This window comes from Mangifera indica, chromosome 15 (assembly GCF_011075055.1).
Source record: "Mangifera indica cultivar Alphonso chromosome 15, CATAS_Mindica_2.1, whole genome shotgun sequence".
Classification (NCBI taxonomy): Eukaryota; Viridiplantae; Streptophyta; class Magnoliopsida; order Sapindales; family Anacardiaceae; genus Mangifera; species Mangifera indica.
The window spans coordinates 93,383-106,725 of NC_058151.1; the positions used below are offsets into that span (position 1 = coordinate 93,383).

The window sequence follows — 13,343 nt, forward strand, 5'->3', positions numbered from 1 at the left end:
TAAATCAAATTGAACCAATATCTGAATCAATAATCAGAGCGAAAAATAAATTGGTTAGGATTTTGGTCTAACTGTTTTTTGGTTTCAATTACTAGTTTGACAGTATTTATAAACCAACCAGTTAACCAAACTCAGTGTTTATAAACTAATTAATTAAATTGAACCAATTTCAAATTGTTAAGAAACCTTTAAAGGTAGGAACATTTATTCAAGATGTGAAAAGACCTTTCTATTTTTTAGATCGATAAGAAACAGTTACATTCTATTGATTATTTATGGAAATTCAATTCAGCCACGGTTTACTAAAAATATAATTTAATTATTCAATATTTTTTATTTCATTCAAAATCATTAATCTTTTAATAGATTTGATTATCTATTGTCCCATATCTTTGATCGTGAAATCACAGCCATTAAATAAATCACAAGACAAGAATAGGCAATTTGCCATCTAGTATAAATGGAACCTGGTGATGAAGAGCTCACATGATCATGTAATAGGAATCACTAATCACAATTACGAGTTTCTTAATCAAATCAAAGATGATTTGTTTCTTGGGTTTGTCCCCACGAGAAAATTACATACTAAGAAAAGTTCAATCAGTGGACAATGAGGGAGGTTGATTTTGACGAAACAATTATTGAACACACTTTTTTCCATTAGTCTAATTTAATTAATTAATTAATTAATGCCCACTAGCTATATTAACCCATCAATTCCTGACCCTGCTACCAACTCCATTTCTGATTTTTAAGCTCTCTCTCTTGATACTCCTCCTTACTCAACTATATATACTATATAATATTCTTCGTATTTATTAACAATAATCAACTATATTGATTGGTCAAGATTTTTTGACTTTACAAATGCATACATTTATTTATGATAAGAAAAGAAAATTGAGTTTTCAGTCGAGAATACACAAATTAAGAATTCGATTAAATTTTAGTGATCAAACAAGATTAGCAACCACAACATGAAGCAAAATAACAAATGTTTACTCTTCACTTGAAAAGATTTATTCTAGTAAACCATCAATTCTCTGTCAGTAGTAATATTCATTATCATGTGTTAACCATATATAAATTTGTCAGTTCGCAAACAACATTTATTGAATCACTGGGACAAGTTCTCTTGCAGCTAGATGAAACATTTATTATATTAAAAAAAAAAAAATTCCTGAAAATTAGGCATGGAAAAGTCTCCAGCTCTACTCAGCAAGAAGTTTCCGTTTCTCACCTACTAAAGTCTTAACCTCTCTCGATAATTTTGGTAAATATTAAATAATATTCAGTATATAATAAGAAGCTCTTTTTTATATCACATTTATGAAAGAAGTTGGGTAGAAAATGGGATATACCATGTTATGCACAAGGTATTGATTGTCCAGTATAAGGGTCAAATGTGAGACTTACTTTTCGTATACTATACTACCCACTCTCTCCCTCAGTGAAACTTGAACCCTTTAATAGCTCTAATAATATTTATATAATATCAAAACCAAAAGTTTAAATTGATTATTAAAAAAATCTTTTAATATCTCATGCATTTATAGCGTCTCTCATGTTGGTTATCTTGTGTGAGACCAAATGTGAGACTTATTTTGCATAAATATATTATGTTGAGTGTTTAAAGAAGAAATTTATGAATAATGACATTACCCATATGACTAAATCCATTGAAAATATATAGCTATGTAGCTAGATGGGTTTGTATTATACTTATAAATTGAGTAAATTGATTAGCTCATTTTCCATATTCTTAATCATGATTATTAATGATAATCACTTTATATCTTTTAATAGTCCTCGTCAAGACAATGTATATATAGGGTTGGGTAGTAAACTTGAGTCTGTATTTTTTATTATTTGTGACTTGTGATGAGAGACATATATAATCTAATTAATAGAGACATTTTAAAAATTGTACGTGTCGTTTGACAAATTAACCATTACCGTTTTGACTTTTGATCAAGTCCTAATCCTTCCATAATATAGTTTACTAAACAGGACTCAATACACACCACTCAACTAATCTCTTCCTTTTGAAGAAAGAGCTTTATATATATAGAAATATATATATTTATATTTATATAGATTAGTGTTACATTACAGTCAATCCCTTGAAAGAAAAGCAACTTAATCCACCTACTCACCAAGAAAATCAACTATAATCCCCTCCATTCTCCTTACAAATGATAAAATAATTACAGTTTTACAGTGTCAATTCTTAGTTCTTATCCATATAATCTACCACAATTAATTAGTATAAATAATACTATGGTTAATTGATACATGTTTCTCTTTCATAGATTTGAATGTGGTCAATTATATGTATGGATATATACATAGAGTATTATGCGGGTAAGTTTATCCTGGAAGAATTGAACATTAAACAATGTCTAGCTGCTATATGACAAATATTTGATAGATGCATGTTGTAGCACAACGCGATGTGCAGGGTCCTAGCCTCAGCTAGTGGGAAGGGCAAATCTCTTTTAGGGAAATGAGAGATTTAAGTAGTTCAATTATGTTATAGGTCTATCATCAGACAAAGTATTCAAGTTGTTAAAGTAAATAATTAGATATAATTATCACCATATTGATTAGATAATTGTGTCACATTCTTACAAAGTGATTATACTATTTTAATGGCATAATAAATACAAAATAATTGAATTGATAAGATAATATACATCATATTATATACAAAGTAGTAATATTACATTTAACCATCTCTAACATATATTGATCTTGATTGTACACATATCTCCTTAATAAGACAAAACATGCAGAATTAGCAATACCTCCAAACACCACATGCCCTTGAATGATGACAATATCCTCTCCACTTGGCCATAAAAATCAAGAGAGAGGCAAAGACAAATGATCCTTTTGTTTTGGATTCAATCTCGAAGCAAACCATAAAAAAAAAAAAAAAATTATTTGGACTCTTTGTATAACTGGCTTGATAATCACTCAGACTTAATTATTAAAAACATAACATTATTTGTAATTGTTTTATGCGAAAAACATATCATAAAAAAAAAAGATTAATAATATAATAATGGACATATATTTTGTTTAGATAACCGAACTATTTTCAAAAATCTCTTTTAAATTATTTTTTTTGTTTTATGTTTCTAAGACACAGACGTTTTTCGTTACAATTTCATCATAGATCTAACGAAATATCTTCAAATAGCCACGTTATCATGCTGATACAATTTTCTGCATAAACTTATACTATGTAATTTCATCATGTTTTCTTGACATCAATTTGGATAACCTGTTCATTGAAGTTTGAAATTTATGCATGTTTTCTTTTCTTCTTTTTGGTTACAGTTTGAAAAAAGCTATAATCATAAGAACACGAAAACACAGGAAAAATATGATGATAAAAGTCAAATATTTCATAATTTAGGTGGCAAAGCTTCCATATTTAGTTTCCATCCCCTACACATCACCGACACTACCTGCCACTTGATTTTAAGAGAAGCACATTTAAGCGCGAGTCACCCTAGCAAGCTAATACCTCTTGCTTCTCTTTCACAGAATTAATCTGGGAAATTTATACGTACGATAATCTTTAAGCTTATAATGGAATTTCGACTTTAATTAAACCATTGCGAGAGCCAGGGTTATAACACAAGTAAATATTTAGTCCAATAATTCTGTTGTCAAAGTAAACCATGAATACATGTCGCCGTTCTTATTGAATTCAACTGTATTTAGATACTCAAGCAGATGGATTAAACCCAAAACATCCAATATTTACTCTTAAATCTATATATTTCAAGTCCTAACGTCACCTTATTTCTTATATAATTATATAAAGTATTGCTAAAATAAAATTTATCATATATTATATTGATACCAAACATATATATTGAGCGAAATGAACATAGCATATCATTAATTAGGGATAAATTCAAATCAAAATTAATTTGAATTTCATTATTAACTCGACTTGTTCAAATGCAAAATAAAAACCCATCGATTGAGCTCAAGCCATGTGTAAGCAGCATTATCAAGCTCGAGTCATTGAAGTGTTGTGTATGCAAATAAAACAATATTATTTTAACTAATTCAAAATAACGTCATTTTATATCAGTGTTACATTATGTAAATAGCACACAATAACATCGCTTTACTTCAAGTTTATTGAGCTCTTATCTAGAGTATCAAATCTACACAAGTTAAGCTCAAACATCATTCGATCGAGTTTGATGAATTCATTAACTTGAGCAAAACTAAGCGTAGACTTGACTTATCTCGAATCCACTTTTACTCTCGTATTTAACAATGGTTTATAAAAACAACCTAGATTAGGACCGGAATAAGTATCATTGGTTGATGATTATGCGATAGAAATCTGTCGAATATGGATGGTTTGCTGGTAAGAGAATTCTTCTTAAACTTGTGTGTTTTCTAATTATTGGGTTTCCTCTTATCATTGAGAATCCTTTATACGTCACTTTTTTTTTTTTTAACTTTAATACTTAGGTCAACTCTCTCAGCATGTACATATATATGTGTGTATATATATGTGTGTATATATATATATATATATATATATATATATATATATATATATATATGTGTGTGTGTGTGCGCGCGCGCGCGCAATATCTATACCATGGTATAATTTTGTATATGACGAACAATAAAGTGATAGATATGGAGTTTGGAGGCACTATCTTCTAGAGTGGTTCGGTCAATAGGTTCGTCTTAACTTACCCAGATTATGAACTAAACTAATTACTAAACAATATTAACGTGTAACACAAATTTCAAAGGCAGGGCAAACAAACCATTTTATATTATGAGATTTTCTTTTTTTGTGTGTGAACTGCACGATCTTTACATGCAGCTCTACCCTTCTAATTTGCTGCAACTTTTGTATTAACTACTTTTTCTTCTAAATTTCCTTGATAGGATTTGTCATGAAAACTTTCTAAAACTTAAATGTCTGTACAACTTCGTGGCAATAATGGTGCATATTAATAAATCAACAAAGACTGAAACCGTCAACAGGTTTTCGGATAAGAAATTTCCCAGCTGCTTCTTGGCAATAATAATAATTATAATAATAAAAAAATAGTTGATATATATGTTCCAAGATAGCTTGAAACATTTTCAACAGTCTTGACATGATTGAAAAGAAACCTAAAAAAGAAGAAGATTAAGTTAAATGGAGAGATGTGCATAGCTAGCTTAATTAATTTGGGGTTATAAGTTTTAATATATTAGTGAGTAACCAAAGCATGCAATATATATCTAACATATATTGATGAGAAAAATAATCAGATGTTTGACATGCCGTCTATGAGGGAGGAAGACTTATACATAAAATGGACAGACTAGAGCAGCTATTAATCATACACATTAAGTTGTTGGTGGTGTAGAAATTAACTTCAAACCTTTGGTAGTACTTTCAAACAATCTCATGAAACAAAGGGTCTTCAAGGAGGAGATCAGGCCAAACCGAAGTATCACAAGCCTCCCCCAAAGTGTTGTACTTGATGGGGGTGTCGGATAACGGCGGTGGTAGAGCTATGGAAGGAGGAGATGGCGTTCGGGTTGAAGATGGAACAAGCTGATGCCATGGAGAATTTGGTGAGTTTATTGTAACAGCTGAAAACTGGTCAGGCGCTGGAATTGTATCCTTATTGTTTAGAGGTGTTTGAAAGCTACAAGGGACTTGTAAGTTTGGCATACGAGAGAAAGGGACTGAGTTGTTGAGAGATTGAAGAGAGGCTGCAGCTTCTATATCCAATTGGGGTGATAAGTTTAAACCATTTGGAGAGTTATTATTATTATCTTTTATTGAAGAAAGTGAGTTCAAAAGATTAATGGTGTCCATGTCAAAACCAGAAGGTTGGCTTGTTGGAAATGAACCATCTGAGGGTTGAATGAGGCCTTGCAAGTATTGCAATTTAGTCATTTCTGCCTGTAATCTCATAGCTTGTTCTTCCCATGAGTGATTATCTATCAACTCCTTTAAGTTAGCCCAAGCTATAAGATGAGGCAAGCTCGAGAAGATTTCTGTTCGAGGCCGGTGAGTCATTGGATCAAATCCCATCTGAATCAGCTTCTTCTTCAGATGAGTGTTCCAGAAATTTTTGATCTCATTATCGGTCCTCCCTGGTAGGTGGCTTGCAATTGCTGACCATCTATAAAAGGAATTAAAAGAATGAAATCAGAGACCAAATCAAAATCAAAATAAGTCTACAAAAAGCACACAATTGTTGAAGAAACTAAACATTTTCTTACTTGTTTCCAAGAATTGAGTGAAGATTGAGGATTGTATCCTCTTCTTCGGGTGAAAACTTCCCTCTCTTGATATCAGGCCTTAAATAATTTGTCCATCTCAATCTACAACTCTTACCACATCTGTTAAGACCTGAAAATTAAAAACAAAGCTTGATCATCATCAGAGAATTGAAAAAAATCACATTAAAGCAAAAGAATGATGTATAAACGCAAACCTGCAAGTTTAGGGAGGGCCCGCCAGCTTCCATGGCCATGTTTTTGAATATATTTGACAAGCTTTTGGTCTTCTTCAGGGGTCCAGGGACCTTTCTTGAGGCCACTCTCATCACAGCAAGGAGACCTACCCATGTTTAATCTTCAAACTCTTGTGAGTGTTAAAAAGATTTGTTTGCCTCCTTCGAATCCAACCACTAACTACAGCTTTCTATTTATATACAATCTATTGCAAATGTTCCCTGCGGGTAAACCCTCATTGCAAAGTGACGTGTTGGCTTCCTATTTGCTAGCAGGAACAACTCTAAACTTTTTTCTTCCTGAATTATTAACGATGTCTCTTCTCTGTCCAAGACTCATCTATATTCTATTGTATATATAAATGGTTTTTGACATTTGCATGTTTCTGAATACTAGTAAGTGGACCCTTAATATGTGTATGTATGTCAGTGACCCACAAACATGTTGATATTGTAGCCTAACAGTCTCTTGAGTTTGCCATATGTCTAAGAAATCTTCTCACTCACACCATCGATCATGGGCATTTTCTTTTTCTTTTTTTCTTTTATTAAACAAATAGATTAATTATCATGCATTAGATCATGTATGAAAGAGGGCAAGAATGGGAATACAGAAATGAAAACTAATTATAAAAGCTGATTTATGATTAATTAGATCATGATCAATATACAGGTCATCAACAGGGACAGTTGGCATATGATTGATGGCAGCCAGAAGAACCCATTCCATGCAAGCAATATATATATATATATCGTCACCGATTGCATGGCTCCTCATTTAAAATTTGTTACGTATAATTAATTTAATACATGCATGGGTCCCCATAGATCAAATATTATTTCTAAAATTTCATTCTACCTTTACTACCATCCCCACTCACTCTTAGGGTTTTGCTCTTCTCCTCTGCAGTGCAGCCCTCACACTCCTTCGCCAATTACATTCTGCCACATCATCCTTCCTCCCTCTCCGGTCAATCTTGCTGCTACTTTTATGGAGAAACCTAATTGAAAGTAGACAATTGGAACCTTTAAATTAATGGAATAACAGTTATCGAAATAATCGAACGTCCTCGCAAGAATTGAATTGTTCAACCTCGGCAAACTTTGAAACGATCGATAAATATTAGATTGCATTATTTTTCATTTTTAAAAAGGCTGTTAGGTTTCAATATGTATAAACTGTTTCGGGTTATAAACTACTGATTACAGCACATTTGTTCATCAAATTTTCTCATCAAAACCTCAAGAAAAAATTTCCAGAAAGCCTAAAGATTGTTTCCAGTAGGCAAACATATAAACATACTCTTTCTGTATGCTTTTAATGTATGATATTGATGAAGATAACCGATGGAAAATATGCAGATGTCTTAGTATGCGATTCAACACAGAGAATAATAATTTGAGAGATATTGAATGTGGGCTCGGAACAGCTGCAGAATTGGTATGCTAATAATAAGGGTGGTAGGAATAGGGTTTAGATTGCCTGATGTAATATGGCTAATGTGATCATTGTTGTGGTCTGGTTTGGATATTGATTAATTTATGATCATCTAAAGCTAATTTTCAACGTGGGGTCTCTTTCCACGTGTGCTTGATGATTTTGCAATTAGACCAACCGCATTCCTCATAGGCCTTCTCTCTATATCATATAAAAAATATCCATAACTATTATCAACGTATATGCTGTTGGAACATGATGTCTGATCATGTATAAAAAACATCTTCCTAGGGTTAGTTTGGAGTTATTATGAAGCGTAACCTTACAACAGGGGGCTAAATGGGCAAAGCTCCCAAAACCTAAATTTAACAAGGGACTTATATCTCTAAATATGTGATTTTATCTCTTGTAACTTGTAACCCTAAAATTAATAAGAAAACCTAGTGTGGTTGTGGACATAGACATTAATCAAGTTGTATAATTTTAAAGTTTAAATGTATATGCATATATTTTAATGCATCTGCATGCAAATAAAAACACAATTTTCTTTCGGAATATTTAAAATGATTGTGCTAATTATGGACACAAACTTTCTGTTTAAGCACTCCAACAATAAAAGTGATGATCATCGAAAATGGATGATATAATTGATGCAAGATATAATGTTTAAGTTTAACGCCATGATGTATCATCACAAAAGGAAGAAAGAGAGACAAAAATAATGGAAGCAAATGCAAGCAGAAAGATTGCGACATTAAGAGATGTGACCTATTTGACCATAGAGGGAGCTGGTTAGAGGCGAAGTTGGTGTAGCAAACGCTCTAATTTTTTTCTACCATCTTTTGAAATCTATAAGACAATAAATTAAGTAATTATTAATAAATTTTATGCTTATTAATCTTGTTGAAAACCTTGAGAATGCGTCAATGGCTTTCGTTGATATCCTCTCGTCCTTTTTTCATTGTCCTTTATCGCAATTCACACACTTCTTTGAAGAGCTGAGTGAGACAGCTAGCTCATTTTAATTTCCAGAGTCAGAAGCATCTCTGCTGTTTCTTATTTTCACTCTCAAAGAATCCATTAATGGCAAGTTGCAGAAGCAAATTTTGATAAAAGATTTAAGCATTTACGAGTATGGGTATATATATATGTATGCACTTACATAATAACAACAAAATCCCAAAAACAAGAAAAATATGAAAGAATTTGGTGAAAATATATGAGTGTGAATTGATGATCATGAGAAGCAAACTCTTTCAACATCAAAGGCCACACGAGAATCAAAGTAACAAGTTTTACTCTTAAAAGAAAATCTTGAATTTAGGTTAAGATTTGAAGAAAATAAAATTAAAAAACCGTTATCACCTTGTTCACGAAACCGGTGAAAAATTAAAGCTTCAGTTAATAATATTCATGCACAGAGAGATTGGTTCTCCAACTAGGATTCCTTGTCGAGAGCAGGTTTAATATTAATTAAGAAAGAAATTAGAGGGTAAGTGATGTCACTTAATATTAAATATAAACAAAAAACTATCATATTTGTAGTGTCAGCTAAACAACTGATTTGCTTGCTGTGTTAAGTTTCTACCCAATACATCTAAACTCGGACTTTCTATACTTGTCATGCCACGTATATGATTTTCTATCTTTCCCTTTCTATGCAAATACGAATCAATCAACCTAGCTTCTTGGAATGATCGATTTTGAGCTACCAAAATTCTAACTATAACTTCTTTTAAAACATGTGTTCAACTCAATTTGAACAAAATTTAAACAAAAATTTCAACTCAACAAATCGACTCAATTTTAAATAGAATTTTATGATGAAGAAACTTTTCATCATATAAATGTTGTTATTTATTTTGTTAATGATACTATACATTACAAATAGAGCTCACACGGTTAGGTTAAAATCTAGCCTTATATATGGAATAATCAAGTGTTGATTTCAAATCCTGTCTATGTACTTGAGAGTCGGTTTCTAGCATCTTCTATGTGTGTTAATAGGAGAGAAGCAGTCATTGACCAAGAGTGGAACATATATATTGTATTAGTTAGGGGAAATTAAAATAATTAGGGTTCTTGTCTAGGGATATAAGTAAGGGAAGAATTGGAGGGTGGGATTTTTATTTCCCTAATTACTGAAAGTAACAGTTAATAATGTAGCTACGTAAGTACTCTCCATTAAACTAATACAAACAGTTAAATAAGAAATGTATGTATTACATCTAGTACACATGAATAGTATTTGTGAGACCGTGCAATACAAACACCAACTATTCATAACCCAACAACCCTAAAGAGTCATTTGGTTATGAGATTTTAAAGATTACCATAATAATCTATTTTTTATTATTTACGTTACCTTGTTTAATTTATTAATAATAAAATATTATATTAATCTTTTATTATCAATGATGATATGATAGATAATATAAGTGGTAATTTAATTACTATATTTACCTTAAATATTAAAATATTACCAAAGTGATCTTGATTTTATTATAATTATATTATTATTTATTAATTTTTTAAGATAAAAATAAATTTATTTTTAATTAATATAATAAATAATTTAAAAATATTTAAAAATAATTATATCTAAAGACATTTAAGTAAAATAATTTATTAGTATTCTTTTATTATCTTTAACCAAACATAATAATTATTTATACATATCAATTTTTACCAAATTTTGTCAAATGTAATAATCATTTATACCCAGTAATATTTTATGTAATCTATCTTTAAGGTAATCACCCTATTTTGATAATAAAACATTATCCAAACTAAACACCCCCTAATTGAAATTTTATTGTGGGGGTCTTAAAATCTATGCTAATTTCATCATATCTTTACTACTTCAATGCTGATTACTTGTTGAAAGGTATGTTGTTTCCAAATGAAACCCAATTGGTCTCACTCAACTCAATGTGTCAAGACAATGTTACAAGGTTAAAAGTAATGAATCTTGAATCTCACATAATAAAAAAAATGAGTTTTTAGTGTAAATTTATATTGTTTTAAACTTTTCAATCTCAATAATTAGTTTTTTTTGGGTGTGATTCTCATATTATTCGATATCATATACACACGTATATAAGTATTAGAAATCCCAACATGATATATATAATTGATACTAATTAATAAATATGAATTAGGATTTTCTGGTTACTTATGAAATGAAACTAAGGAAGTGGAGTCAAATTTTAGTTGATATCTTCTCTGTTACTCCTCATTGAGTTTCGATAAATACTATAATGGCACCTAGTTTTTCTCAACTGTTATGCCCAACGTTTTGGATTTACGAATATATTATATAAATTGATTTGTAAGCAATCTAATTTGATGATTAAATATGTTTAAACATATATTCTTATTATGCTCTTTTGTATTTTTATTTTTCAAGCATCATCAACCACTTGGAACCATCAGCAATCACACCAAATTCACAGCTATGGACAGTGAAAGATATAGGGAGACTCATCACTTGTTCAATCATCACCATACTAGGCAAAGCAAAGCAAAGCAAAGCCTAATCACTAAGTCTAGAAATTCTGAAGAGATTAACTCAACAACTCATCATCAAAGCCTTTCACTTTATTATAGATATATTGAAAAGCATTAGTTATACACTCAAATTATTTGTGAGAGTGTATAGTCGAACCTAGATCATCTAACTCTACATTTGAAATCCCACATTTGAACAAATCTATCCATGAAATTCTTCGATAGGCATATATTTAGTAGTAAATCTACTCAAGATTTATCTTGGTATATTGATCTCATACATATAACATAATGAAATCAAGAAATTTTATTGGAAGCACAACCCAAAATAGAAGACACCCAATTTTCTTGAATTGTTTAAATATAGGGATGCATTCGAACTGACTTAAAATTAAAAAAAGAAGAAGAGTTGCCAGAATAAAAGAAGATTCATCAAAGAATAAAATAAAATAAAGTCATTATCAGAGAAGAAGAATGCTTAAAATGATAATAATTCATATTATAAAATCATGTAAGACATAATTTTAATATTATGGTTAAAATTACATACCAATTATTGTTGTAATTTAATCATCAGTCTTGCATAATCCTTTATTCTCTTCGATCGTGTGCAATGCAACTTAATTATAATATTTCGCATTGTAATTACATACATACATACATACATACATACATACATACATACATACAAGTGTCTTCATTTGCTGTTTCTATTTATTTCTAAATATTTTCATAATCAGAAAACTGACTGTGAACAATCATACACACAACACAACAGCGACATTTATATTAAAATGATAATAATTCATATTATAAAATCATGTAAAATATATAATTATAATCTGTAAGACATAAGCAAGTTGGCATCAAAATAAGATCACCATATAATTTATATAGTTTAAATCGGTTTTATTAAGGTAGTGTATACGAAATAATTTACTAACCTAAGTATTTGTTAGATTGGATAGCCAATAGCACAGCATCAATATTTGTCATGAGATGATACTTTAATTTAATTTTTTGTGTTCCATTTCCGATCAAAGGTGGATGCAATCTGAACTAGAGCCAGCTTGAAATTGACTTGAGTCCACAATGATTTGTTCCAGATTGAGCTTATGAGTGGAGAAGAAGCTCCTCTAACTAAAATGGATGAAAAAAGCATATGAATGTTTAGGACCCATCAACCCCGTCTGGGGGCCCAAATTCAGTGTCTATGAACCTTTAACCTAACCCATTTCACGTCCTTAGTTGAAAACCAGTTTCATCGAAGACTCTGGCCCAACTAGAAAGCCCTAATCTAGCATACGAAAAATCACACTATAGTATAGTATCCAGGTATACATATCACATTTGTACCTATTTTACCATTAACTACCATTCTTATCCCTAATACTTAAATTAGTGCCTATTTCGCAAGACAAGATAATTGATCAATTTAAGGTTGGGGTAGATTCAAATTTAGCCAAATCCAAACAAAAGTAAACTCAAACATAACACAAATCTAAGACGGTCAACACAAATTCAAGTTTGACTTGCTCAAACTGATAAAAATTAATATTGGAAAAAAAGATTAATTATTAGAGAAGAAAAAGAATCACTGAGAAAATAAGAAAAATCCAAAAAAAATTATTGAAGAAGAAAAAGTATGAGTTTTAGCTCTGACACCAACATCAATTATAAGCGTAACAAAATATGAGATTTAACTCTAATACCAACATCAATTATAAGCTTAATAAGCTAAGATTACTTCAATTTGAGTTTGACTTATTTAATTCGAATATAAACTATTTCGACTAAAATTTATCCTTAATTTAAGTCTTATATTAATGAAGGAAAATTTTAATTAAACAGGCCAGTAGTCTGGCATTGATCAAAGAGAAACTTTT

At 30.5% G+C, this 13,343-nt stretch overlaps 1 protein-coding gene across 1 annotated transcript; it reads right to left on the reverse strand.

Annotated features, from left to right (window-relative positions):
* Nucleotides 1-5,268: 5,268 nt before the first annotated feature.
* LOC123198130 (transcription factor MYB92-like) lies at nt 5,269-6,624 on the reverse strand. Its single transcript, XM_044612750.1, has 3 exons — nt 6,492-6,624; nt 6,277-6,406; nt 5,269-6,176 (listed from the first exon to the last, which is right to left on the reverse strand). The coding sequence occupies exons 1-3, from the start codon at nt 6,622-6,624 to the stop codon at nt 5,438-5,440; spliced, it is 1,002 nt and encodes a 333-aa protein (XP_044468685.1). The 3' UTR covers nt 5,269-5,437.
* Nucleotides 6,625-13,343: the final 6,719 nt, after the last annotated feature.

Excerpts from the sequence above, each read along its gene's own strand:
- LOC123198130 (XM_044612750.1), bottom strand. The coding sequence starts at position 6,624 with ATGGGTAGGTCTCCTTGCTGTGATGAGAGTGGCCTCAAGAAAGGTCCC. Across the intron at positions 6,407-6,491 it reads GGCCCTCCCTAAACTTGCAG|GTCTTAACAGATGTGGTAAG; the intron begins GTTTGCGTTTAT and ends TTTAATTTTCAG. Across the intron at positions 6,177-6,276 it reads CACTCAATTCTTGGAAACAA|ATGGTCAGCAATTGCAAGCC; the intron begins GTAAGAAAATGT and ends TTCCTTTTATAG.